This window comes from Danio aesculapii, chromosome 21 (assembly GCF_903798145.1).
Source record: "Danio aesculapii chromosome 21, fDanAes4.1, whole genome shotgun sequence".
Taxonomy (NCBI): domain Eukaryota; kingdom Metazoa; phylum Chordata; class Actinopteri; order Cypriniformes; family Danionidae; genus Danio; species Danio aesculapii.
In genome coordinates, this window is record NC_079455.1 from 33,561,580 (window position 1) to 33,587,784 (window position 26,205).

At 35.6% G+C, this 26,205-nt stretch overlaps 1 protein-coding gene across 2 annotated transcripts; it reads right to left on the bottom strand.

The window, feature by feature from the left end:
* Nucleotides 1-617: 617 nt before the first annotated feature.
* On the bottom strand, nucleotides 618-25,999 carry ell2 (elongation factor for RNA polymerase II 2). Of its 2 annotated transcripts, XM_056446033.1 has the most exons (12): nucleotides 25,815-25,999; nucleotides 21,403-21,450; nucleotides 19,339-19,460; nucleotides 19,086-19,249; nucleotides 16,044-16,303; nucleotides 12,811-12,935; nucleotides 12,607-12,673; nucleotides 8,198-8,849; nucleotides 6,410-6,473; nucleotides 6,131-6,302; nucleotides 3,026-3,070; nucleotides 618-2,934 (listed from the first exon to the last, which is right to left on the bottom strand). In XM_056446033.1, exons 1-12 carry the CDS (start codon nucleotides 25,944-25,946, stop codon nucleotides 2,818-2,820), a joined length of 1,968 nt encoding a protein of 655 aa, XP_056302008.1. In that variant the 5' UTR covers nucleotides 25,947-25,999; the 3' UTR covers nucleotides 618-2,817. The 2 variants fall into 2 exon arrangements, with proteins under 2 accessions (XP_056302008.1, XP_056302009.1); XM_056446034.1 differs by lacking the exon at nucleotides 3,026-3,070.
* Between the last annotated feature and the right edge of the window lie 206 nt (nucleotides 26,000-26,205).

The window sequence follows — 26,205 nt, forward strand, 5'->3', positions numbered from 1 at the left end:
AGTTTTGCTCCAACCCTGAGGTCAGTCAAGGTGTTCAAGACTACAAGAGACTATTAAGCAGGTGCGAGTTGGAGGTGGTTGGAGCTAAACTATGCAGAGCTGTGGCCCTCCAGGAATTGAGTTTGAGACCACTGAGCTATATGATGAGGCTTCTGGCTATTGGTTGGGGCCCCCTAATTCCCCGGGGACCCTAAGCAGCTACTTACCTTGCTGATTGGTTAAGTCCGCTTCTGTTTAAAACATAATGCAAATACTAATAAAAACAGATCAATATTGACTTGGCAGAGTTTCTATTCATTCACTTTCTTTTCAGCTTGGTCCCTTTATTAATCTGGGGTCGCCACAGCGAAATGAACCGTCAACTTCCACATGTTTTACCCAGCAGATGCCCTTCCAGCTGCAACCCATCACTGGGAAAATAGAGTTTCCAATTAATTCAAAATTTAGATTGGATTTAAGTGACACTTTTTAATTAATCGTATCCATCTTAAATGTACTTTTCTACTGCGTGAAGATCATAATTAAAAAGATATATCCTAATTAAACATTAAAATGAGTTTGTGTTTTAATGAACATTACCAAAAACAATCTGAAATGAAGAGGAAAAATGGCAAATATAGGTCGTCAAGTTCACATTTTATTGAACTGATTTAATACATTTTCAGGTGGACAAGGTCAGGAATTACAGTCTGAAACAACCCCCCCGTGTCCCACCTTTAAAACAAGAGATGACAGTGTTTAGAGATTCTTGGCTTATTATCCATCATCAACATCTCTCTTTAGTGGTGTCAGAGGCACAGTCTCTTCAAAAGGGAAAGAAAACGGGTGTTGGTGACACACATCACCAAATATCTCCCCACCCAACCCAAATTACAATAATGAGTTTGATGTTTGAATGAATGTTCTCCCTTCCGAGCAACACTTCTTAGTGTCAATCCCAAATCTGCAGGCTTCGGTCTGGAGGTTGAATGTTTGAAGCATCTGAAATAAAGTGCTGCTGAATTTCTCTTAAATAACCATGACTTGCATTTGGTTTTCATCAGACTTTGTTTTTAAACAGGGACTAAAATGAACAGAAGCTCATGCGTCAGAATATCCAAGTGAGTTTGATAACAAGTAAGCCCCTTAAAAAAATAATAATTAAACATAAGATGCCATCTGCCGACCCAAATCCTTGAAAACAAACATTTGTCCATGGTTATTTTGAGAATGGCTCACTCAAGTTTTATATTACCTTTTTAATTTAGTACAAAGGAATCACTTCCCAGGATTTGACAATAATATTTGTGAAGCAAAAATGAAAGATGATCAATTTTCAGATCTTGAATAATGTCATCTTAAAACGTGCAAATATGTTGAAGCAAGCTTCAAGAATCAACCAGCCAATCAGAATCCATCATGATGCAGTGAGAATTTGCATAATCGCAAGCAATGTTATTGTGAAGCTGCATTCTGGATCTTTCCCTAAAACAAAAACCAAAAAAAATAAATAAATATATGAGGAGGACACTGTAAGTGTTCAGCAACTCTCATAAAGTGTCATCATGTCGCTCAGAGAAACGTATTTTATTCCAGACTGTCAACATAGAATCGAAAGCATATTCGCTTTTATCACTTATTTTGGCAAAACTTCCTACCACACAGGTTTTGTAAACATAACGTTTCCCTTAAGAAGTTTATCACGAATGATACCATGAAATAAAGACTTTTCCGTATATTTGATCAGTTTTTCAATACTCAATTCCAGCAATTCCTTTTAATTCAAAACAAAAAACAATATATTTATATTGCTATTCATCTTTTATAAATAACTCTGCTCTGAGACTTGCAATAATTAATGATACATTTGAAATGGATATACAGGTCTGCCTCTGCTCGATGCATTTCCTCAAAAATCAGTAGCACCATTGCCCTCAAGATGGTTAGATCATTTTCTTAAACAGAGCAGGCCCAAATTAAGAACATCATGTAACATGAGCCAGGTTCATCCCGAAGGCTCTGGCTTTTCAAAGAAAATAATAATATATTTATATATATAGCAGCTTTTTTTTTAGGGATTTTTGTTTTCTGTTTTTTTTTCTCTTCTTTTATAGTCTATATCCAACCCTCCTCCCTCAAGTCTCTCTCTCTCTTCCTGTAGTTTCTGACCCATAATCCTTCCCAAGAATGAACAAAAACACTGACAATTTCCTCTCTCACTCACTCACTCACTCACTCACACACAAACAAACATCGATCACACCTTCCACGAATGTGCGCTGGGACCTGCGATCAGGTCATAATAAATTTCTCCCCACTGCCCCGGGTGCTTGTAAGTCTCACTGACGCCACATTGATATCTGTCTGTATTAATACCTTAAGGCATCATTTGCACTGTGGGTGTGAATACTGCCGTTCCAAAAAAAAAGAAAAACAACAAAAACAAAAGCAGGGCCAACAGGAGAAAAAGGAAGTCTCAAGGCTCTTAGAAACACCCTCATTTATGGCCACTTTTTTTTTTTTTTCACATGTACTGGCTCGATCACCCCTGTGCAAAAGAGGCTTCAAGAAATATACGCAGTAAGGCCCACGGTTTTGCATTGCGGAACTTTTCATTTTTTTCTTTTCAGTCCTTCAAAAACAAAACAAAGAAAGATTGAAAGGATGAATAAAGAACAAGAGTGATGAAGGCGGCCAGGTATGGGGGGTACAGGCGAGCGGTGGGGAATCTGTAAATAGAATAAATAAGGAGCCGTTTGATCCCCGCGCTCTCCTTAAGATGGTCCTCTGGCTGAGGAGCACTCTGATTGGCTGAGGGGGTCGTTTGGTCCTGTGCACCTACAGCCAGGACTGTGCCCTCCGCTGGTCAAAGTCAGCGATGAGCCGCTTGATGTGGGCTAGTTTGTTGTGCAGGTACTCGCAGCGCTGTTTTTCTTCATAGTAGTTTGGGCTGTGCTGTAAAGCAAACAGACAGTGTGTATTAGCACACTATTTCTGATATGATGATAGGTTTGTTTAAAAGGCCAGATGGGTTAGTTACACTCACTTGTTTAATTTTTTTATATTCTTGCAGCACCTGTTCATGCACTTCCTGTTAAAAGAAAATGCACTGTAAACAAAATGCAGGCATCCACACAATTGTCCCAACACTAATTGATTCATTTAACAATTTAATTGGATTGAACATAAAACAATGAAGTTGTTCCCAAAAAAATTCAAGAATTGTGTCGTTTCAGCTGATTTTAAATTAGTAGTTTAAACAAGCAACAAAAAGCCTTTCTGTGTGTGTGTGTGTGTGTGTGTATACAATTAAAGTGTATAACAGAGTTATTAAGTCAACTAAACACATAACTATTTTTATTATTATTCCTTGTAGAGCTAAACATTATATATCGTTTGAGCTAGGGCTACACAATATATGGTTTGAGCATAGATATAGCAATGTGTGCGTCTGCAATTGTCACATCCCAAGATATGCAATGTTGATTTAGGATTAGGCGATGTCGACCAATTTGGCATCATACGATGTCTAATAAAAAAAAAAAATAATAATAATAATAAAAAAAACGCAATTGACGATGGCATCGTCATCATACGCATCGGTGAATTAGTTTTACCCATAACCAAAATCATAGGTAAATAAAAATAAGTTACAGACAAATTACCAGCTGTCAATCCCTTTTTCCACTGGACTCTGGTATGAATAGGCGGAGTGATCAGTGTCGTTATAATGGCGTCCACAAACTTGGTTGGTAAAAAAGGTGTGCAACTAACAGCAACAGTATATGAGGTTTTCGCTAAAATTAGTACACGCTTGAAAGCGCAAGATTGAAGCAGTGTACTGACCCGCTGACTAACTGGACCTGCTGTCTCGAGAGCATGACAGTATGTATGTGTGTGTGTGTGTGTGTGTGTGTGTGTGTGTGTGTGTGGTTACGTGATGCGAGTTTTCAGCGGTAGAGTGGACGGAGGGCTGTTCAGAAATGCTTGTTGAAATGCCAGAGTGGATGTGGATCGTTTTGTTCTAAAATGCCATTTTAAAACCAAGACGTATTAGTGTAAACGGGACCCAAGTGTGTATTTTTCGCAAGTGGATTTGCGACGGGAGCGGGGCAGAGGATCGCGATGCTGGCTCAGCATTATGGTGTTTTTAATCGGCCATGGCATTATATATCAGCCCAACTGATAGGGATAATAGATAACCAGAAATCACAGGTCAAAACACACAAGATTCGTGGAGACACTGCAGAATTGAACTGTAATAGAGTGAAAGTTTATCATCCACATGTGTTTTTAGGGCCAGTGACTGTGCGAGCATTTGAAAAGTTAAAAACATTTTAGTAACACGTAAAGAAATTTCATAAAGATTAATCTTATTAAATTATTTGTATGATAAAACTATACAGAGCTATTTTACATTTGATTATTCAATTTCTGTACCTGAATACGGTTGCTCTCTCCAGAAAACCATAAAGCAGGGTTTATTTCACTTAAACAACAGTGATAAACACAATTGACCAAATATTTATGTATATAATAAATAACGAAATAGATTTATATTTCACTACCCTACAAAATCATCCCAAGTAATGACTTTGCACATAGAGCTTTTTAAGTCATCTGGTGAAATCACAATATATTTATGGCAGAAAAAAATATATATATTGCATGTAAACTTTTTCCAATATTGTGCAACCCTAGTTTAAGCAATTAGATCGCAATGTGTGTACCTGCAATAGTCACGTCACAGGATTAGATTTATTAAAGATTAAAAGATATTAATAAATATTTTAAAATGTATTTATACAATGAGGACCATGATATTTTGTTTAATTGTTCAATTTCTGTACTTGAATACTCCCCAGAAAACCATAAGCACTGTTCACACGTGGGTTTAAATACTCCAGCTGACCCTAAATGGTTTTGCTTGTAGATGTGTATTTGAATGTCTGAAACCTAAAATAAATTATTTGTTTGAAAGCATGGATAAATTGTGATTTATGATAAGTGCTGCGCACTTCTTTCTGTGCCTCAGCGCACGCTGTTAGATTAGAATTTTAGTAGTTAATGACGTGCACTCTGAATGTTCTAATCACAACGGTGTGATTGTATGCTTCAGGGACAAGCCTAGGCTGATCACACTGGTGTGATCGTACGCTAGAAAGGGTTAATTTCTATTTTTGCTCTGTCATATTTGTAACTTATTATATTATATTATATTATGTCAATGCACTGCACAGAAAATGACTTGATCATCCTAGTTGATCTAAATTAACAAACTCTTTCTAAATAGAGCTATTTATCTGGTGAAATTAAATTCATATTTAAAAAATAAATAAATAAATGCAAATACACTGCAATGTCAGATTTTTCCAATATAACACAGCCCCAATTCCTTGTTTTAAATTTTAAAAAATACAGACGAAAAATAAAGTAATAATCTAAAATAACTGACACACAAAGTACAAACTATACATGCTAAAAAACAATCAAATTATTAACAATTACAATAACTACAGTTGAAGTCAGAATTATTAGGCCCCCTTTGAATATTTTTTTTGTCTTTTTTAAATATTTCCCATATGACGTTTAAAGCGAGGAAATTTTCACAGTATGTCTGACAATATATTTTTTCTTCTGGAGAAGTCTTATTTGTTTAATCTCAGCTAGAATAAAAGCAGTTTTAAATTTTTAAAACAATTTTAAGGCCAATATTATTAGCCCTTTTAAGCCATGGATTTTTTCGATAGTCTACAGAACAAACTATCGTTATACAATAACTTGCCTAATTGACTTAACCTAGTTAAGCCTTTAAATATCCCTTTAAGTTGTATAGAAGGGTCTTGAAAAATATCTAGTCAAATATTATTTACTGTCATCATGGCAAATATCAAATAAATCAGTTATTAGAAATGAGTTATTAAAACTATTATGTTTAGAAATGTGTTGGGAAAAAAAAAAAAAAAAAAATCTTTGTTAAACAGAAATGGGGAAAAAATAAACTGGAGGGCTAATAATTCAGGGGGGCTAATAATCCTGACTCGAATGATATAAAAATTATATTTTACAACTTTTTTTTTTTTCCACAAAGAATATGCTACACAATGAAAACACGAAGCACATCAAAAGTGAAGAATGAACGTTCTCTTACCTGGTACTCCTTAGTTCCCGGTGCTAGCCGTCTACACTGAGCATCCAGTTTGGTAAAACGGCGTGTAACACTCTCAACGCGGGCATGAAGGATACGATACTCATCATATTCTCCATTAAAGTCATCCTTATAGTGCTGCCTCTGATCCATTGATATCACTGCAGTGTACTTACTGCAATAAAACAACAAGACTCTTGATAGGTCTTTTGCTCACATATGTACACACAAACAAAAACAAATAAACAGTTTTCCTTTCCAGAGGAGTCAAAGTTCACTCACCTTATATAATCAGGCTTAGTTGGGGCTGGAAGTTCAGTGCTATTGACAGGCTTCTCTTTGCCAGCTGTAAAGAGAGACACCAGTCATGTACAAAAATGGAAATCTTTCGCAAGCACACGTACACCAAATGATCTTTGTGTCTTCAGGAAAGGACTAACCTAAATGTGATGTTGTAAACACTAAAGTGCATGGGTCAAAGGCAAATGAAACATGAATCGGTGAAAACAAGCTTAGCATGTCTTGAATTCACCATTGCTGGCACTCGACTAATACTTCTAAAATCTTTCTTGGAAATGGATTTTTCTTGGTTATTTGACTTAAACACTGACTGTATTATGTACATTTAAAAAAAAAAAAAATTATATTAACTTAATAATGTAAACCCTACTCCTAAACAAACAGCTGATTAACCTAGAAACTAATCATGAATCACTAGCCAACTCAAAAACAACACTGCAATATTGACCCCAGAATCAAATGCAAAAACAGACGTCTGTAATTTTGATGTAAAAATGTAACTCAGTATTTACTTAATGTTTGATGAATTTACAACTCAATTACAAATCATGCTCATGTGCTGACGTTTACATTATGCTGAATTGCATAATAATAAATCAGGGTTGTCGAACTCACGGCTTGTGAATCAAATTAAACCAGCCATATCATTTTGTTAAGCAAGAGCATATGACTAACACCAAATGCAAGTAATTATTCATGTTAAATAAGTGAAAATTGCCGTGAATGCACAGAATTCGTTTCAATCGCGTCTTTCACACAAGTTCAAGGTATTCAACTTCAGCGGAAAACTTGCATGAAGAGAAAACATCCCATGAGTAATCTAGAGCAGGTGAAGTTTTGCTTTGATCTTGGTGTGAACCCAGTATTATAATAAAAAGTCCATGCTGTAAAACTACATCTTACTATAATGCATGTTTGTTTTGAGAACCAGCTTAAAATTATTTGTTTAATCCATAGTTCTGCTTCTCTAAACTGTGACAGGTTTTGAAAGATAATGACTTGTCTGATGAGATTAGTCTCTCTGCTATTGAATTTGGAGTAATGTGGGGTTCTTTAGGTGATTGACAATGAAAAATAATTGACGTTAAAATTAGCAAGACTTTAAAAATAAAACAAATAAAAATAAAAATATATATTATAAATGTATAATATATTCATTTATTTTGTTACTTTCAGAGAAAATTATATAACAGTATGTTAAGAGTACACTGTAAAACCGTCAACTTTATCAAATGAAATGTGTGGTTAACTCAATTTCCTCAGTTAATCCTACTCATTTGAAAAGAGATTTGAACTCAGTGTTGAAGGTAATGAGTTTATTTAAGTTGAGGTAATTGAGTATTTAATTGAGTAAGTTCACAGTACTCATAGAGATTACTTTAACTCAAATGGTTTGTAGCAATCTTTTTTCTTAAATGGTTTGAGTTGCCTTAACTTATTGGGTTTTACAGTACTCAGTTGGTTTGAGTTCTCTTTATTTATTGGGTTTTACTGTGCTCAAATTGCTTCGTTTACTCAAATTGAGTAAGTTCACAGTACTCAATAGGATTCGTTTTTGAACTTAAATTGTTTGCTGCAATTGGATTCCTCAAACGGTTTGAGTTACCTTAACTTTAAGGTTTTACAGTGTAGTAATGTTTTAAAACTGACTTTTTGAGGGCAACCACAATGTTCAAATGGCCCTTGGTGAAAATGAGTCTGACACTACTGCTATTGACGATCAATATTGCACATGTACACTGCAAATGCCACATGCACAGCAAAACAAACCTTCTCTATCTGAATCATGGATGTTGGCAGGAATGTGTTTTTGTTCTGCCTCGCTCCGGTGTTTCTTCCTAGGCTGCGCTTCCTTGTTAGCGTGCTCCTCCTTGCAATGCTCTCGATCCCTCTTCCGCTCTCTATCTTTCTCCTTTTCTCGCTCTCCTTCGCGTTTCTTCTCTTTATCTTTGTGCTTCTTGGACTTCTTGGGTTTTTTGTTGCCACTGTCATCTGTAGGAGACGCGGCAGAAGACACTTGATGGCTGCCGCTGGTGGTAGTGGTGGAGGTGATGGTGGTTGTGGAGACGGTACAGGTGGAGAAGGATGAGGGGGACGTTGTGGACACTGGCTGGTTGGGGGGGCTGGGCGTTTGGCTGCGGGGGGCGTAGCTCTCCGAGGAGTTCCCGCATATAGAGCTCTGGTCCAGAGGAAGGTCCTGAGAGCCGCGGCCTTCCGGCGTACTGGGGGAGTTCGAACTGGAGCCTGTGACAGGGGGAGGGTGAAAAGAGGGTCCCGGGCAGGCAGCCGTGGGTGCGGGTTTTTTGTCCTCAGTTTCCGACGGATGACGACTTGAAGATGGTGGTCCTCGATTGCTGAGATGAGAAATTCGGGGCTTTTTAGACATCAGAGGGTCGATGAAGTCTGTCTCTGGTTGCCGTTTCTGAAAAGCAAGAAAGAAATGAATGAATGAGATTCCAATTTATTTCTATAGCACTTTTATGATGTAAAGTGCGTCAAAGCAGCTTTACATAGATGGAGAAAAGAACAAGTCAATATATTTCAGATAGTCAGTCCCTCCATCTAAAATTCTTGATTATGTGGTGAGTTTTTGCTAAATTTGTGGCAAACTTTGCACCATCTCTTTTATTGGTTTGCTGTGAAAATACACAAAATGTCCACATCATAATGTTTCATAAATTTTTTGACCTCAGGAATCAATGATTTGTGTAATTTACACAAAGGAAACAGAGAAGCCAGACTTTAACCCTAAAGCTGCTGTATCATATTCATCTGTGTGAGAGGAGAGAGGCATCGCATGTGACAACAAGATGCATACAGTGATCGTTCTAGGGGGGCCAGCCCCCCTAAATTTGGACACGTATTTTGTGTCACAACTAAAACGCCATGGAGAAGCGAGATCATCGGTGGCAGACTGTGGAAATATGACAGACTGCCGCGCACACTGGCTCTTTATGCTTTTCCTTGACTTTTATCAGTTTTCCACATTCATCAGAAGTTAAGCCCCAAATATACACAGGTAATTAAAAAAAATAATAAAAAGTTCAACTTCAGTCATGTTCATGTTGAGAAAAATCTAAATGTCCACTGTTGATTATGTCAGACTTTTGTTTACAAAAGCAATTTTAAAACTTTTAATATATGAAGTCCTCGGCTATGCAGAGGATATTATTAATCAGAAATTAAGTCTACATAGTTTTATGTTAAGTAATGCAGTCTTGAATTTACAAAGAGTCGGCAAGTACCAGAGAACAGATGTAACACATAGATAAAATTTGTAAAAATAATGTTGTAAAAGTATAATGATGTAAAAGTAATGTTCAACACTTTTAGTTTTGCTTTTTATTCATTTTTGTTTTCAGTAGTGATTGTTTTGTTTAATAGGAAACACTGTGAAAATTTCCTTGGTTTGTTAAAGCTCACTCGGGAAACATTTTAAATTAACAGGAGGGCAAAAATAATTTGACTTGTTAAACTGTGTCTGTTTACAGAAAAAAAGTTTACAGGTGGAAAAATGTGCCTTGATGTACTTGAATGTTACAAATGTGTTATCCTACTACAATACTACAATAAGTTACTTGTCAAATAAATGAACATGGAAGATTATTTTGAGTTTAAGTTAATTCGCTTGTTTATGAACACTGCAGAGTGATACACGAAAAAAAAATTACTTAGAAGTAGTTTGTGATGTATGTTTTAGTGTGCCCCTTAAAAGCACAAGTGCTATAATGCTAGTGTAGTTCTAGTACTAATATACAGGCCATTACTCTGAAATATGGGTGTAATTTAGGTACATAAAATGAGCTATGACTACTCCTTCAATAGCAAGACATTTAATGTAATTAACATTTAAGCAAATCATATGGATTTGTGTTGAATGTGGTTTATAGTGATTGTCCCAATTTCTGTTTGTTACACTGTAAAGAATGCTGCTAAACTAAATTAATATGTTTTAGAAACTAAAACACATATAGGCCTGTCATGAAAGCTACTTTTCGGTGTACAATGCATTACCCCTGATGCATTGTGGTGACTAATTTTATTGTCATTTTCAGATTTTTAAAGCAGCAAGGTTGACAACATTCTATTCACATTAGTTTTCATTTATATAAATGTATCAAGTTTGGATAGTGGTTCTTAAAATGGCAAATGCTAAATAATTCAATGTAAACTCTATAGACATTTTTCCCAAAACGTCCTGTCTACCTGGTAGCAACTCCTTCATGGCCTAGTGACTGGGGTCCTTTGTATAAAATATTGGAGGCAGTCATTTTTAATACAAACACAATGGTTAATATATTATGTCAACAAAATTCTAAATGTCATACATATTAATTGCACAACAAGTCATTATGGTAATTATATTTACTGTTTTGGTTAACATTTTGTTTAATTTAGGGTAACTTATTTTATTTTGACTTATTTTTTCAAAAGATATATTTTTTTAATGAAATGATGTGAACCATTTTTGGGGTTACAAAGATTTGGTCCCAGTTTAATTCTAAACAATTTGTTATTTTGGCATTTACCTCATTATTAGCTAGGCATCGTATTCTACTTCACTGGAAATCCAAGAAGCCTCCAACTACACCTCAATGGCTTGTGGATACCATGCCATTTCTAAAGTTAGAAAAGGTTAGATGCTCTGGGAAAACTAATTTCTTTAAAAAGTGTCAATGTTTTATAACTAACTAACTCTTTACACATTTCCTTCCATTTAATAGATGCACTCTCCTTGCTTTTTAATTTATTTCGTAGTAATTACAATTTTGTTTGTCTTATCTTATAATGTTTAATTATAAATATTTACTTTCAACATTGACAATCTATCTGAACATTTGATTTTGATTGTTGAATCACTGCATTCAGCTGGTGGTAATTTTCTGTACACTTTTATTATAACCTTTTTTCCTTTTTCCCTTATTGTTATTTTCTTTTTGTTTTCACATCACTGATGATGCGCAAAATTCCGTTGGAGTGCAGGAAGTGGTTCTTTTGCATAAAAATCGCTATCAGAACATCAAAATGTTTCTGTTTTATGTTGTTTATAATGGTTTAAATCAGCCAAAATAAGAAATGCGAAGCAGCTTTTATAGCTTTCCAACTGACAGCACTAATAAAGATTATATACAGGCCTAGCGATGAGTATAAACATGTTAAAGTATTATATAAAAATCAGATACAACCACCACACTTATACAAAATCCAGGAAAATATAAATAATGTACCCTGCCTTGTAATCGCTGTAATGAAACCTCAGTCTTGTTTTGCAATAATTCATGTCTTTACTTGTGTTTCGGCAGAATAAACAACTGTAACATGAACAGAGTTGCGCACCAAGAGTAAATGTTTGTTAATGGTAAGTTCATCGACAGAACAGAAAAGAAATTGCAACAAAACTAGAAGGTTATTATTGTGGAGCACTTCTTTTCCCCCTTACAAAAATAAATACATAATTAATGTAGACAATGCATCAACGCTTTTGTATGCCTTCATCTGTTATTTCATGATGTACGGAAAATATCGCATGGGGGAAATACTATAATAATAAACATGTTTTTGAACCACATAGTAAAGAGTATAATTTGTACAACTCTCTGTTAATAAATGCTACATAATACTGGAGCATAGTAAATAATAAATACTGTAACGTTGGTGTACTGAAGCCTATTAAATAATTTATTACTACAGTTGTGTTATACGACAGGTTCATTCAAGTAATTATCTATAGCATGCTTACAAACACTGTGTTTATCATGTAACGTAATTATACAGTATGTAGCGCATCGATGACAGGCAAATATATTTTAGTTAAGTAGAAAACTCAGCCCTCTTCATGATATAAGGATGCTCAGTATATGTTATTATTTTCTATTTAGATCTCCTTTGAAATATGGTATAATAATAATAATAAAAAAAAAATAATAATAATAAATTAAAAAAAAAAGCAAAAATACGGGTTTTCCCATGTCTCCCATTCCGATTTTTACTTCCTGCCCTTTATCTGACTTATACGCATCATCAGAACCACATGATTAAAAACAACCTATTTTTTCTTCTCTTTTTAAAAAAAGAAAAAACAAAGATAATGATATGTATAATTTGTACTGAAATGGTGTTTGTTTTTTCATAATAAAAAGATTTAACATAAATCAAACAAAAATAATTATTTGTCTTACCAGTGGAGACGTTGGCTCTTTGGTTGGACTGCTGGATGAGACTGACTCTGAATTCAAGCCCAATTTACTGTTTGAGGAAAAAAAAACAATTAATTCAACCTCAACTGAATTCTCCAGGGATCTCCTGTACTGGCTCTCAAAAATGATGCATGTTCAATTAAAGAGTCATTCTTCTTTTAATTGCGTGTGACCAGCAAGTCTTACCGTGCCAAGATTCTGTCAACCTGAACTCGATCATCCTCTGTGTAGCCAGGCCAGTCCCTCTGGACCTCACGGAAAATAAAGTCCTTCAGCGAATAAGAGTTATCCTTAGGGTTTAGATTGGCCACCTAAGAGACAAAACATTCAATTACTCCCTAAAATATACAACATGGAATGCCACATTTAATAAGGCCTCTTGTATCAAATATAAAAAAAAAGAAAAACTGTCTCAAAATATCTAAATATCAAACCTGCTTTAATTAACGGTAACAAATCATGTATTAGGTCATTACATTTTAATTTCAGATAGAAAACTATTTGATAGGAGAATGCACATGTTGAATACTTAAGATGGCATACTTAAAAGCGACAGATACGCAACCACTAAAAATAGTAATGCAAATGGATGGTTAGGCAAAGGGATATAGTGTTACTTCTTGCGTTACAACCTTGAGAGGGGACCAGGTTCAGATTCTCACTCCTTCCTGCATTTCCAAAGAAGGAGAGCAACTCGTTTCATACTTCCCTTTTCAAATCCCTTCTAGATTTCATTGGAAAGGATGAGAACAAAGACATTTCTCCTTTGAAACTTAAGGGGAGAACTGAAATTGCTACTTCTACCTCTTTTGTTGACTAAAGCCTTTTAAACGACTGTAAACATCATGCCCTTGGCTGAACTAACCACACTGGTCTCATTAGCTTGAGTCGTTTGAATGAGCACGCGTGCACATGACTACTTTAATAGGTTTAATTCCTGGTTGCCTAATGCGCCTCGTGCTATACATTCAATTGGGGTTGAACGTAAATCTTTGTGACAAATCATGACTTGCACAACGTGAAACTGCTTCTTCAGAAGTGCTGAGTCTGGAGGGTAAATTACTACTGTGATCTGATGCTATCTATTCAAGTCTCTGTCACCTATCTTAAACGAATATGTATGATTATGTAAGGCCACAGGTTGCATTCAGAGATCTTGCACAGCTGGTTACATGCCAATGATGCCTTTCTAGTCTGTTATCTTGATTCCAAGGTAATATTTCTGTTTAAATACAACAACACTGTCAACAGAACTTTAGATTGGTCAAAAGGGACAATAAAAACATTTATTAAAATGTAACAAAAAAAAAAAAAGAAGAGTTTACGCAAAAATGTCAAGTAGCATAACTCTGTTAAACACAGATAACAATAATGCATGTTAATCAAGGAGCAAATTAGCAGCTTAGAATGATTTCTGAATCTGAAAGTATTATGTGATAAATAAAAAAAAATAAATGAAAAAAAAACTACATTTAAAATAATAATAATAATAATAATAAATAAATAAACAAATAATAATTCAATAAATAATTAAACAAACAAAATAAATAAATATAGAATAGACTCTATATTCAAATTAGACATGTTGTGGGCACATCAAACAGAAAATATCAACTGTTTGACAGACACACATACGTATGCTGCCAAATTCGCTTTGTTTTAGTTTGTGCGTCTTTGTCCAAATAAAGTATATTAAAGATGTGGCAAGGCGCTGCACTTCTCCAGTGTGCGACCGGCTTCAAGAGGCATTAAACTCCTGCTGCACCACAAAGTGAAACCTTGATTTGGTTCATGAGCCATGAATCGAATTCGGGAAACCAAAATGGTGCTATATGTTGGCTCACTGCCCACTAGGCTATCGGCTAGAGGTGTCAATTAATTGTTTTTTCGGGGCACTGCGATGCAGACGCGGACAATTCGGTCTCGGTTCAGTAATAGTCACAACCGGTTAATGTGTACTGACGTCATTTATCTCATGCGCTATGTCGCCGTAGCTTACAATGGCGAGGGAGGCGAGCGCGAGTATTTACAACGCTCCAACTACTTAACTCAGAAACTGTGCACAATTTCACTGCGTTGTGTGTTTGCTGGATCAGTCTTTCACTGACACTTACAGCAGAAGCCCCGATTTCACTGCGATTGAGAGAATGCAAGAACTCCATTTCTTTCTTTCCTTCCCTCCCTCTCTGTCTGTCCGTAGCCCATTTGACCTGCTGGCGTGACTTTTCCTCTCCTTTCAGCTGTTTAACAGCGATACTTCTGGATACAGACACGAGCACGTGCCTGCAGAGTTTTCTCCACCGTGTCTATCATAGATCAGCTGTGATCACCACTATCGCTTATCAGTGTCACTCATCTGTGAAGAGCGCAGCGTGCATGAGCCAATCGCAAGCCTTTTTGTTGAGCGTGTGACCAATCAAAGAGGTGTAAGAGACTCAGAATGAGAGTGGGATATTTATATTTGTTTATATTATTTGCTATAAATGCTTGTGTTGTTTAAAAGGTACAGTTTATAAGACTTTGTATTAAATGACAAAATTGTATTACAAATAGAATATAAATATATGTATACATTTTAATGCAAGAATTGCTGCTGTGAAGAAAATATAAAACTGTCTTTGGAAAGCACAGTGATATCGAATCAAACCAAAGGCATGATAATCGTAACCGAACCGTGAGACCAGTGTGGGTTCACAGTTCTACTATCGGCGCTGATGAAATTCAGTTAACGAAGGTGAAACTTAATTATGCCACAAGTGCTTGACTGTAATGGCCCATTTCCATTGATTGGTATGGTACAATACGGTACACTTTTATGGCCGTTTCCACTGTCAAAAGGTACCTAAAAGCCAACCGTACCACTTTTAGGGCACTCTTTGCAAAGGGTACCTAGCACGGCAAAAGGGTACCAAAAGGGGGAGCTAGACATGCAGCTAAACGCTATTGGTTTACAGAGAAACTTCAATCATGCAAACACAAGCAGGATAATAAAAAGCGCCATTTTTAAATACAAAGCCGAGACTAACCTTGTCGTTGTCTTGATGAACAGCCTCAAAGCAAAGGACAAAATCTGCAGTGTCCTGTTTTTGTTTTAAGTGCGAGCGGTTTAAATTTCTCCAGAAAGCTTGTGATCGCTCAAGTGCGCGTCTATATTTGAAATAACGAACTTCTTGAGTTGATGATAATAATGCCTGTGTGATTATTGAAGTGCTTCTGACATCCGATCCTTTTAGAAACTAACAAACATGAGAGTGAAGCGCAAAAAACTAAGGAGAAGCTGAAAAAAAACTAATCGAGCGATGGTACCCTTTAGGCAGTGGAAACGCAAGGCTGATAAAGGTGACCTGTACCGACCCGTACCGTACCAGTCAGTGGAAACGGGCCATAAATGTTTTTATTCAGAAAACTGATTTATTTACCTGATGTAATGTGGTGCCTAAAGAGTTGCGGTCCTTCTGGCTGACGCCATCTCTTTGCAGTCTGGCAAGCACTTCAAGTTTCTTGTAGGAGCGCAGGGCAAGAAGGTGAATCACGCGGTCCCGGTACGGCTTTTGTGACACAGGGTTGTTGGTAAGGCACTTGCGGATGGTGTTGGCTGGGTTGAGGGGGGTGGTCTGTTTCCTCTCTGGAACCGGGTCAGGGGCTGATGGGGCCGGTTTTCGGTGATGGATTTTTTTGTCTGTGTAAAATGAATGTATTGTTACAAAAACTAAAACACATCATAAGCACTGTTTAAAAGTCTCTTAGTGCTCTTCTTTGGTTTATAATACCTGCAACTCAAAATCCTCAAAGACTAATTCACACACTAGCCCACTCTATATAGTAGACAAGATTAGGATTAGCACTAAACCAAGGGTCCAGATGGTATACAATTCCCACCCATGTCTGATACAATTCACAAAACCACATACATTACCGCTTACATTATTTCTGTGCTAAGTAGAAGAAAATGTTTTAACATTGACATTTGATATCTGTAAACATAATATTCATATATAACTTTCCATTTAACAAATCCCCCCAAAATGAAAGATTTCTAGTATCAAGATGTTAGCCTAAAGATAATCTATGAGCCAGTGTGCTCTAAAACAATAAAAAAATACTTTTAGAACATGTTAGCATTGAAAACTTGCAGTCTATCACATGCACCAAACCGAACAATTATTTTCTAAATATTGAATAGCACAGAATACTACATATGAATACTACAGTGTAAATAAACTTTCTATTGAGCTGAATAAAGTCTGGCAGTGTGCAAAATCTGCTTGAATAACCTGAATTGTACACAGAATTCTATATTTTTAAGCGATGTGAAGTATATCAGTTGAGGAAATGGTTAGACTCAGCATTACTATTAGTCTGAAGCTGTCATGAACTGCCAGAAGCAGATTTAGCTCAACAGTTCTGGCCAAGCTATATATGAAATGCTATGGGCTAAAAGCAAGAAAAGGGGGGCTACTGTTTTGGGGGGCTCCTGCTTCAGTTAAATGCTAATTTGAAGGATTTAAGCACCTCAGAAAAGTCGGCAATTATGAAACTCCTTAAAATCTATTTAAAAGATTAAGGTGTAGCAACTGTCTTCCTCTCACAGGCCATTCTGTGGTTCGCTAGAACATGTGCCCGAGTTTGGATGACATCCAAATGCAAATTTTCGCTGTCTCACCTTTTGCCAGTCAGGTGAAACTCTTACGTCAGTGGATAATAAGCTTTGGCCATTGAACACGTAACACAGTATGGCAAACCAGATGGAATCAAGGAGAGAAAGATCATTACAACTCTGGATAAAGCAGCAAAATCTTAGGTTAAACATGTAAAGGGTGTCAGTTTCTGCAGCACCAGCTGCTGCAAAGCCTTACACCAACCACAAGATCTTTTTCCTGCACTTCCTTTTGCTCAGTATAATGCAAACGTCCCCCAAATAGTTCTCCCCTGTGGCTTATCACCAAGGGATGGAGGCGAAACTGACTTTTCCAGTTTTGCAGTGGAAGCCAGCTGTGGTCCGGAGAACAGTGGGGGGAGCTCCCAAAGGGCAATGACAGCTGAACAGGTGCTGAGAGACAGGTTTTGTCTGGCAGGGGTGAAACATAATGAGCTGCATTTGAGTGTTAGTTAAAGACTTGCTTAAGGGTTCTTCTTTTTTCCTAAATGATGATACTTTTTTAAAAGATGAGATAACAGTCTCTTGAGTGGTGGCGTCATCTCCACTGTGCAGTTTTAAAAAGCAAAATACCGCTGGTTTCATTTAACTTCACAGTAAACTATGTGGGACACTTCAGTAATCTCAGAGACATTGGTGCACCACGACTTAGCCACGTCAGATAAATGGGATGAACTTTTACTTGCTTTTTCTCTTGACCCTAATCCTTACATCATTCCCTGTAAAGCTCCCAATTGGTTTAACGCACATGGCTATGTGTGCAGGGACAACTGAACTGGTCAAGCGTTTCAAGTCTATTGCTGCGTCCCAATTCACATACTATCCATCCTATATAGTATTCGAAAATAGAATTAGTATGTCCCAAACCATAGTATGTTGAAAAGAGTATGGTACACAGATGGTTTCCTAATTCCGGTAAATATTCAAAAAGTGTAGAAGTGTCCATACTCTAATCGCAAATACTGCCCACAATACATTGCATATTAGACGTGAAATTGATTAGAACTTCAAACGTGGGTGAAAAGCGTAAACAAGCTACAAACATGGCAGACATACGAGACCAACCATCAAGTAGAGAGGCTTTGGTAAAGTTGCTTGAATGACTGTTAATAAATATCTAGCCACCTTGAACATATTTAAACCACATTTTCCATGTTATACTTCATTTGCAACAATGTGATCATCAAGATATGTTTGGACATTAACTTTTGAATGCATAATTACCCAAAGACCTAAGGCAGATTATCCTACTGCTGCTTCTCCAATAAGGTACGTAATTAAATATGAAAGTAACGTGGATGATGTGTGGCGATAGTTTCACAGGGGATCAAACTAAGCAAACATAACGAAGCTTGCATACTCTTCAGTTACACACTCAAAGGTATATACACTTTTCCTTTATAAAAAAAAAAAAAAAAAAAAAGTGCATACTTTCAGGACGTAGTATTAGTATGTGAATTGGGACACAGCACAAGTAAAAATTGTGAGGAGAGCTACATGATAATCACAAAACTATGCTTTTATTAGTCAATTTTAATCTGAAAATAAACTAATCTGTGTAATGTTGTACTACATTGGATTTAAAACAGAAACGAAAACAGAAACTGTAAAGAAAACCCCATCCTTAGTAGATAACCATCAGGTGTGTAGACGGAATTTTTAGTAACAGTAATGATTCAACTGAAACGCTAGCCAGATATGTTTGAAATGCTAAATTAAACTAGATAGAGACATTAAAAATGTAATGTCCACTTTTAATTGATTCACATGACAATTTTTTTTATATGCTGTAATAATATCAAACCTCGGAACGGTCCTCCGGGTTTGATGAATTTGGTGCTGTTCTTGCTTTTGTCCTCCTCTGCTTTGGTCACACGCTCTTTGGTCACCTGATAGGAATCATTGGTGGCGCATACTGTGATTTTGTCTTGAACTGTTCCAAGTGAAGACAAATGGGGGACCCCAGAGCTAACAGGCACAACAAGCGATTCAAAATGAGAAACGACAACAAAACGAGCAGTGGTTTTGACACACAAGTGATTGAAATCAGCACTTACCTAGATATGTACTGGTGGATACACTCAAAGCTTCCTTGAGGATTGTCTTTGCCAAAGTTGGACAGATAAAAGTTGAAGTTATGAGAGCCATCGGAAGCCTCTGTCGTTGGAATTTTAATGCGCTGAAGGGGTGAAGATAAAACAAACTCTAAATTACAAGCAAATCCTACTCTAATTATTTGGTATCATTAAAAACTATAGATATCAAAACACAAGAAAGCTGCTAAGACGATCATTTAAAACATGTTTAGGCCATTAGAGGTAGGGCTGGGTGATTTGGTCTTTTAAAAAAAATAAATAAATAAATAAAAAAAACCTTGAATTGAACATTTAAACTTGATTACGATAAATGAACGATTATTTAATTTAGGTTTTTTTTGCCCTCTAAGTTCACTGACAGGCTTTATACAGTAAATATGCTCATATATTACATGTGACAGATTTCTGAATGAAGAGTGCATAACTAAACACACCATCAACTATCTAGGATTGTTTATTGAACATTAACGTTGAACAACTAAAATTAAAACACATTGCCTATAACCAAGTCACTTTGTCTTATAAAAAAGTGAAATAACTTAGATACAGGGACACTGGAGCGATTTAAAGGAGCGATTCATCAGCGAATTGCTTGTATGTCAGCTTATAGACAAACCAGCTGATCGTCATGACTATGAAACACTCTAGTGTCCCTGTATCTGTGGTTACACTCAGTTAAAGTTTCCGAGTTCGGTGAACTAATGACCTTCACGGCCAATCACAGTCATTTCTGTTGAGCATGTGAACACAATGGCAAATCAGCGCTGTTTAAGAACGTGCTCAGTTGCGCTCAAATGTTAGTGGGAAATGGACATTTTTAAAACTTCAGTATCGATTGGTACCGAATTCCAGTATCGTGACAACCCTACCTACTAGTTTAATGTTTAATTGATTAATGTTATAAATATGCATGACCATTCCCTTTTGTGTATATTCATTACACAATTACATGCTTTATTTCTAAATGAATCAGCGGTTTAGAATGAATCAATTGAATTAATGTTTAAATAAATAAAAAAAAAATACTATTACTACTACTAATAATAATAAATAAATAAATAAATAAATAAATAAAATATATTTTTTAAACTGAGACTTGGTTACACTTAATGGTAATGGTATTCACCATGAACAACATTTTAGGTGACATTTCAGCTTTCTGTATATTGAAAAAAAATGCAAGTCAAATTTTGGTTCCACTGTAAAAAGCTAATTACGTAAAGGGAGTAAACACTGCCTTAAAGGTTGATTTTTCTTAACTTAATAGTTTTAAGTCTCACTTAACTTAATGTTTCCAATTATGCACAGTTTATTATTAGGGCAGTGTTTACTCAGAGCAAAGTCAACTAATTGCCTTTTACAATATAAGATTATCACAACACATTCTAATGTAGAAAGACAAATTTAAGGCTGTATTACACTTATTGTTCTGATGCTTGAATACCAACTTAAGACAGTTAAGAAAACTGAAAAAAATAAAAATAAAATAAAAAATTCACATACAACGATCCATCACTATTAATAGATACAGCCTAAAAACATGGCAAAGCAGCCAACTAGGATTTGAGATCTTGTCAGATCACCCAGAAGTTCAAAATAACATCTCAACTCTAGGACAGACACTAGTTAAGTGACCATGTCTTTAGAGAGAATATTTATGAGTGTAAAACAGGAACCTTACTCGTCGACCCAGTATTTATAGTCACACAGCGTCTGAGCCAAACTACAGCATGGTGCACAGGGTCAGAGGTTAAATGGCCGCTATCACAGGGGAAAAGTGAAATGTCGTCCAATAAAACCACACAAGGCTGTGGACTCTCTATTAAGACACCAGGTTCATAATTATAGAGTGCTTTGATGAGTAACTCGCACTCTTCAGCCTATGACGACACCCATGATGCTGCAAAACCCATTTCAACATGATGTGTTTGTTTAACACCATGTCAGTTTCTTTGGCTATTTCCATGTATACTGCAGTTAGGTTAAATAAAGTTTTACTGTTTATTCAACATGAACTGAACTTACCCCTTGAAGACCCTGAAATCGTATCGTCGCCTGTGTGGACGGTGCATTCTGCAAAAGATGAAGAGAATATTCTAATGTCAACATAACCACCTCCAGCTAAAAAGTTAATCCAGCAAAACATTATGATATGACAAGATATCACATAGATCAGTATTATCATACAAGCAAAAGTTTCCCCCCAAAAATATGAATTTAAGAGCAAACAAAAATGTGATGAAGGTCTTAAACAATAGTTCAAACTAATTCCTAAAAATGAACAAATCAGAGTCAATATTTCAATGAACGATTCATAAAATTACATGCTTCGTTTCTAAATAAACCAGCGGTTTTGAATAAATCAATTTAATTCATGTTTAAATTAAACAATCACTTGAACTGAGATTTGATTAAACTTAATGGTGACTTTAGTAACTTATTGACTTATTTTAATTTAAAATTTAAAGACCAAGACATAAGGCTTTATTAATGTACTCAAAAAATACAGACACAGTTTTCTGTCCATGCACACGCTGCATGCTACTCGCACTGTTTTTCCAACATGCAGTATGTTTACAAATGAAGTATGCACATTTTTTGCATGCACAGAATACCAGAAGGACTGCTTTCAGTAAAATGTTCAGTTTCAAACTAGACCACATTACAAGGAATAACTTATTTCACCATGCAATGCACTCAAACTGACCTTCTACTTCCACTGAAACACCATCAACCATCATTATAAACAGTACACACTAAACAGAGTATATTCTGTGCTTTAAAAACACACACACACACACACACACACACACACACACACACACACACACACACACACACACACACACACAGAGATGTTAAACTCTTCACTTTCCTTCAACCATACACCTCCAGTTATATTCAAATACTGCCCAAAGCCTCGTCCATCTGCATAGGCTTGTTTAACCAGATAAGTTTCACAAGCCCCCCCACCCCAAGCACACTTGTGCACAGACTAGATCAGATCACATTACACAGGAGGACGAAGCGAATTAAGTTCTCTGATGATTTGGAAGTCTATACTAATGGCTTCCAATTCTCAAAAAAAAAAGTTGCACATCTGCGCTGACACAGACAATGCTAAATGCAAACAATATACTGCAACCTTCCATTTAATCGTGAACACTTAGCATTATACAAGTTAACAAATTTGCATATTGTCACGCTATTTTGAACAACTCAGGCACATTATATCACCAATTGAAGTGAAACAAAACCTGCGGCCTAATCCGCTAATAATTAAACAGACTGTTTAGATGAGCAGCTTTAGTGAATCAGATGAATCTACAGACAATTAAAGATCTATTATCAACATTTAAGCCATGCAAGTAATAAGGCTTGGCTCCAGGATCATCGCTGAGGTTCACGCATTCCCAGTCTCTGCCCCAACTGTCTTGTCTCATTGCCGAGAGATGAATAATGATTAACCATGAGCTCAGCTAAGAACAGTAGCTGGAAGACAAACTGATCTGGAACATGACAACATGTGCTAACACACTGTAAATACCAAACACTGGTCAGGGAATCAAGCTAGATTCAGACATTCAATGTTTTTTAAGAGTTGTATCTATTTTGCAAACTAGACAAGGTATGGTATGGATGAAGTAGTAATCTCTTACTCCTATCCGATTAATATAGGAGGACGTTAAGCCTTGGAGGATACGACCACTACATACTTGACACCAAAGTGACACTAAATACACAACATGATTGTAATGGAACCTTCCATAGTACTTAAATATTTCGTAATTAAAACACTCATATGCTGAATAACATCAACTGAACGGCATGTGCTTTGCTCGAAAAATAAAATAATTGCAAATAATTGAAATTAAACTTTGTTTTTTGAAAACAAAGTTTCTTGGGTACTAAATAATAACCAAGATAAAAAGTAGAGCTAGAACTATTTAAAAAAACGTAAAACTAAACACCAAAGGCATAAAAACAACTCTGAACATTACAATCAACTTAAAACTAACTGAAATTATTCTTTTAAAAAAAATCTATCTATCTATCTATCTATCTATCTATCTATCTATCTATCATCTATCTATATTAAAAAAAAGATTTTAATAGTTTTAGTTCACTAAGATAAAGGTGAAATACAATAGAAAGGCTAAATTAAAAACCTAATGATTAATAATTACTACTCTGGCAACTGAGGAAAAATTATTATTATTAAAAAAAAAATAATAAAAAAAACATATACATTTTTATATTTAAAAAAAAATTATATACGTTATATAATTATATACAAATTTAATCATATAAATATATGAAAACAGAAATTAAAGCACAAAAACTAAATCTATAAAAATGTAAAATAATCTTAAAAAAAAAAAAAAAAACACCACATAATAAACACTATACCACCGCGAAATAATCAACTGCTTTGATCAAAATTTAATTAATGTTAAATTAGTAGACTATTAAACAACTTTTAATTCTGAATTAAAAGGTAAAACAAAATAGAATTACAAGAACTTAAATTTTAATTTAAATGGGATCAAATAGGTTTATGTTGAGGTATAAAATTAACTAGAAACATTTGTAAATTAAATAGTAAAAGTAATAAAAAAAATCCAGAAAGCATAAAAAAAATGACTTAAACTATCACTAAATTTAAATCAAGCTAAAAATTAAAAGCTAATTCGAAATATGATAAATACCATAAGTGCTAGATAATATCAACAGAATGGCATGAGCTTTGTTTATGAACTCGTTCAGATGGCCTTCCCGATGGTGTGTTGTAACATTTTGACTGTCAACCAAACTGCAAGTCCTAATCAACAAAGGCAAACAGTGCCAGTGTAAAGCAGCCAGGAACTCGATGGATTACTAAGCTAAATTTAGTGTTAAACAGGCCTCAAGGTCCAACTTAACTGTTCTGAGAGTAATATGTGTATAAAATAAATGGGTTGGTGAGCAGGATCAGATGCATGGGGTGAACAACCAACCATCCACAACCCATAGCAAATCTTGGGCCTAAATGTTCATTAGGATTTGGCCTTGTGGGATAGAACGAACCATCTCTATGAACCCAGTGAACAGTTTTTTTTTTTCTTTTTTACAACGGGCCAGCTGTAGCTTTAAGTCAAACACTGCCTCGTAAGCACTTTGAGCAGCGTAGAGCTTTAAAAAAAATCCAGACAATGCAGCTCTTCATTGAAGCTGCCTGATTTCTCCTAGTAAGCCAATAGAAACTCTTTCAGGCTTTTGAAATGATAGAAATGTCCAGAAGGTTTTTCTGTTTTATCAATTTCCTCCTCTTTTTCATATATTCATAACACTAATACAGATATGACTCACACATTGTACCACTGATAGCTTGAATGACCCGAATGGAAATAATCACACACGTCCACTGTGGTCAAAAAGTTTATCAAAACTACATGAAGATGTTTAGTGCACTATAAAACTGTGTAAGAAGAAGTAATAGGTTATTTCCCCACTTACTCACAGAGCATACATCAGAATAAAAGAAATCTCCTTTTTGCACAATAATAAATTCCATCAACTTTATTGTAACATCAGTATAGATGCTCAGCACATGATAAACGACGATTAAGACATAAAACTTTAGTTTATCTAAATAAAACACATTAAACTCCTCAGGTGTGAGTCCTCTAAGCTAACTAGCTAACAGAGTAACCATATTTAACCGTTAATTAGACAAACTAACACGTTATTTGATATTATGTGAATCTAAAACATGTTTTTTGGACAAAGGGTGATAAAAATAAAACAAACGACAAACATATCGCCACATTTATGAACTTAATCACTGTTGGAGGTCTGCCAGCTAGTAACATTAGCCATGCTATCAGCTAGCTCAGCAAACTTTAATTTTCGTGCATCCGGAAGACTTTTTCGTACGTTACACGGAAAATTCAGTTTAATGAGACTGTCAACTAACTGAAATTATTAAAATGTCGAAATGACAGGAAGCACAGTCGACGTTATTCGTATGTAGAGAAAGTTTTCTTTAATCATTAGCATTGTAGCGGGTCGTCGAAGATAAAACACAGTAAAACAGTCAAATAACGAAATAGTTTTGATTTTGCCCGGCTAATAAAAGCTCTTGCCATCACCCAGGCTTTTAAAATGTTGAAAAATTAAACATACGTGTCTATTAGGGTTAAAATTACAGGGAGAGAGCTCATAGCAAGTAATGGTGTGTTGGCATAATGTTCCAACCATACTGTCTAGTTTTCTTTATAAAAAACAACTTTCAATCAATTCTAGCAGGACATTAACCAACTGAGAATATTTAGCAAGTTTTTGAGAGTATTTGCATTATCTGAAGAGCAATAAATCATTATTCGACCATTTTTTTGGCCGAGCAAGCTGTCGCTTTTCCTATCTCTCCGTAAAACTGTAAGTTTCCCATCACTCACCTTACAGTTTTGGTAGTTTTCTAGCGCTTTAAAGGCTGATTCTGTCAATTTGACATGTAAAACTGATATTTTGTCGCTCTTGCGGCCACAATTGAGTCCATATGTGCCATCCTCGCAGAGAGCTGCCATCATCTTCACCAGCCCTCCACCATAGTCCCTCTGACATACGTGCAAACTCTCTCTCTCTAATGCGGACAGAGGGAGGGACTGAGCACAAATAAGTCCTTTCTGCTACTGGTAGAAAGTTAGGAGACTAGCCGTGTCTTTTTCTCTCTGTAATAATACTGTAGGTTAAAATGTTTGGCCTTAGATTTTATCGAGTGTGTTGCATATGTGTTGTAAAAAAAGTTTTTAAAAGTTTCAATTATTGATAGATAGATTAATCTGTTGA

Coding starts and splice junctions, on each gene's coding strand:
- ell2 (XM_056446033.1), bottom strand. CDS start 25,946: ATGATGGCAGCTCTCTGCGAGGATGGCACATATGGACTCAATTGTGGC. Junction 21,451..25,814: donor AAAACTACCAAAACTGTAAG/GTGAGTGATGGG, acceptor CATCTTTTGCAG/AATGCACCGTCCACACAGGC. Junction 6,303..6,409: donor ACTAAGCCTGATTATATAAG/GTGAGTGAACTT, acceptor GTTTTATTGCAG/TAAGTACACTGCAGTGATAT.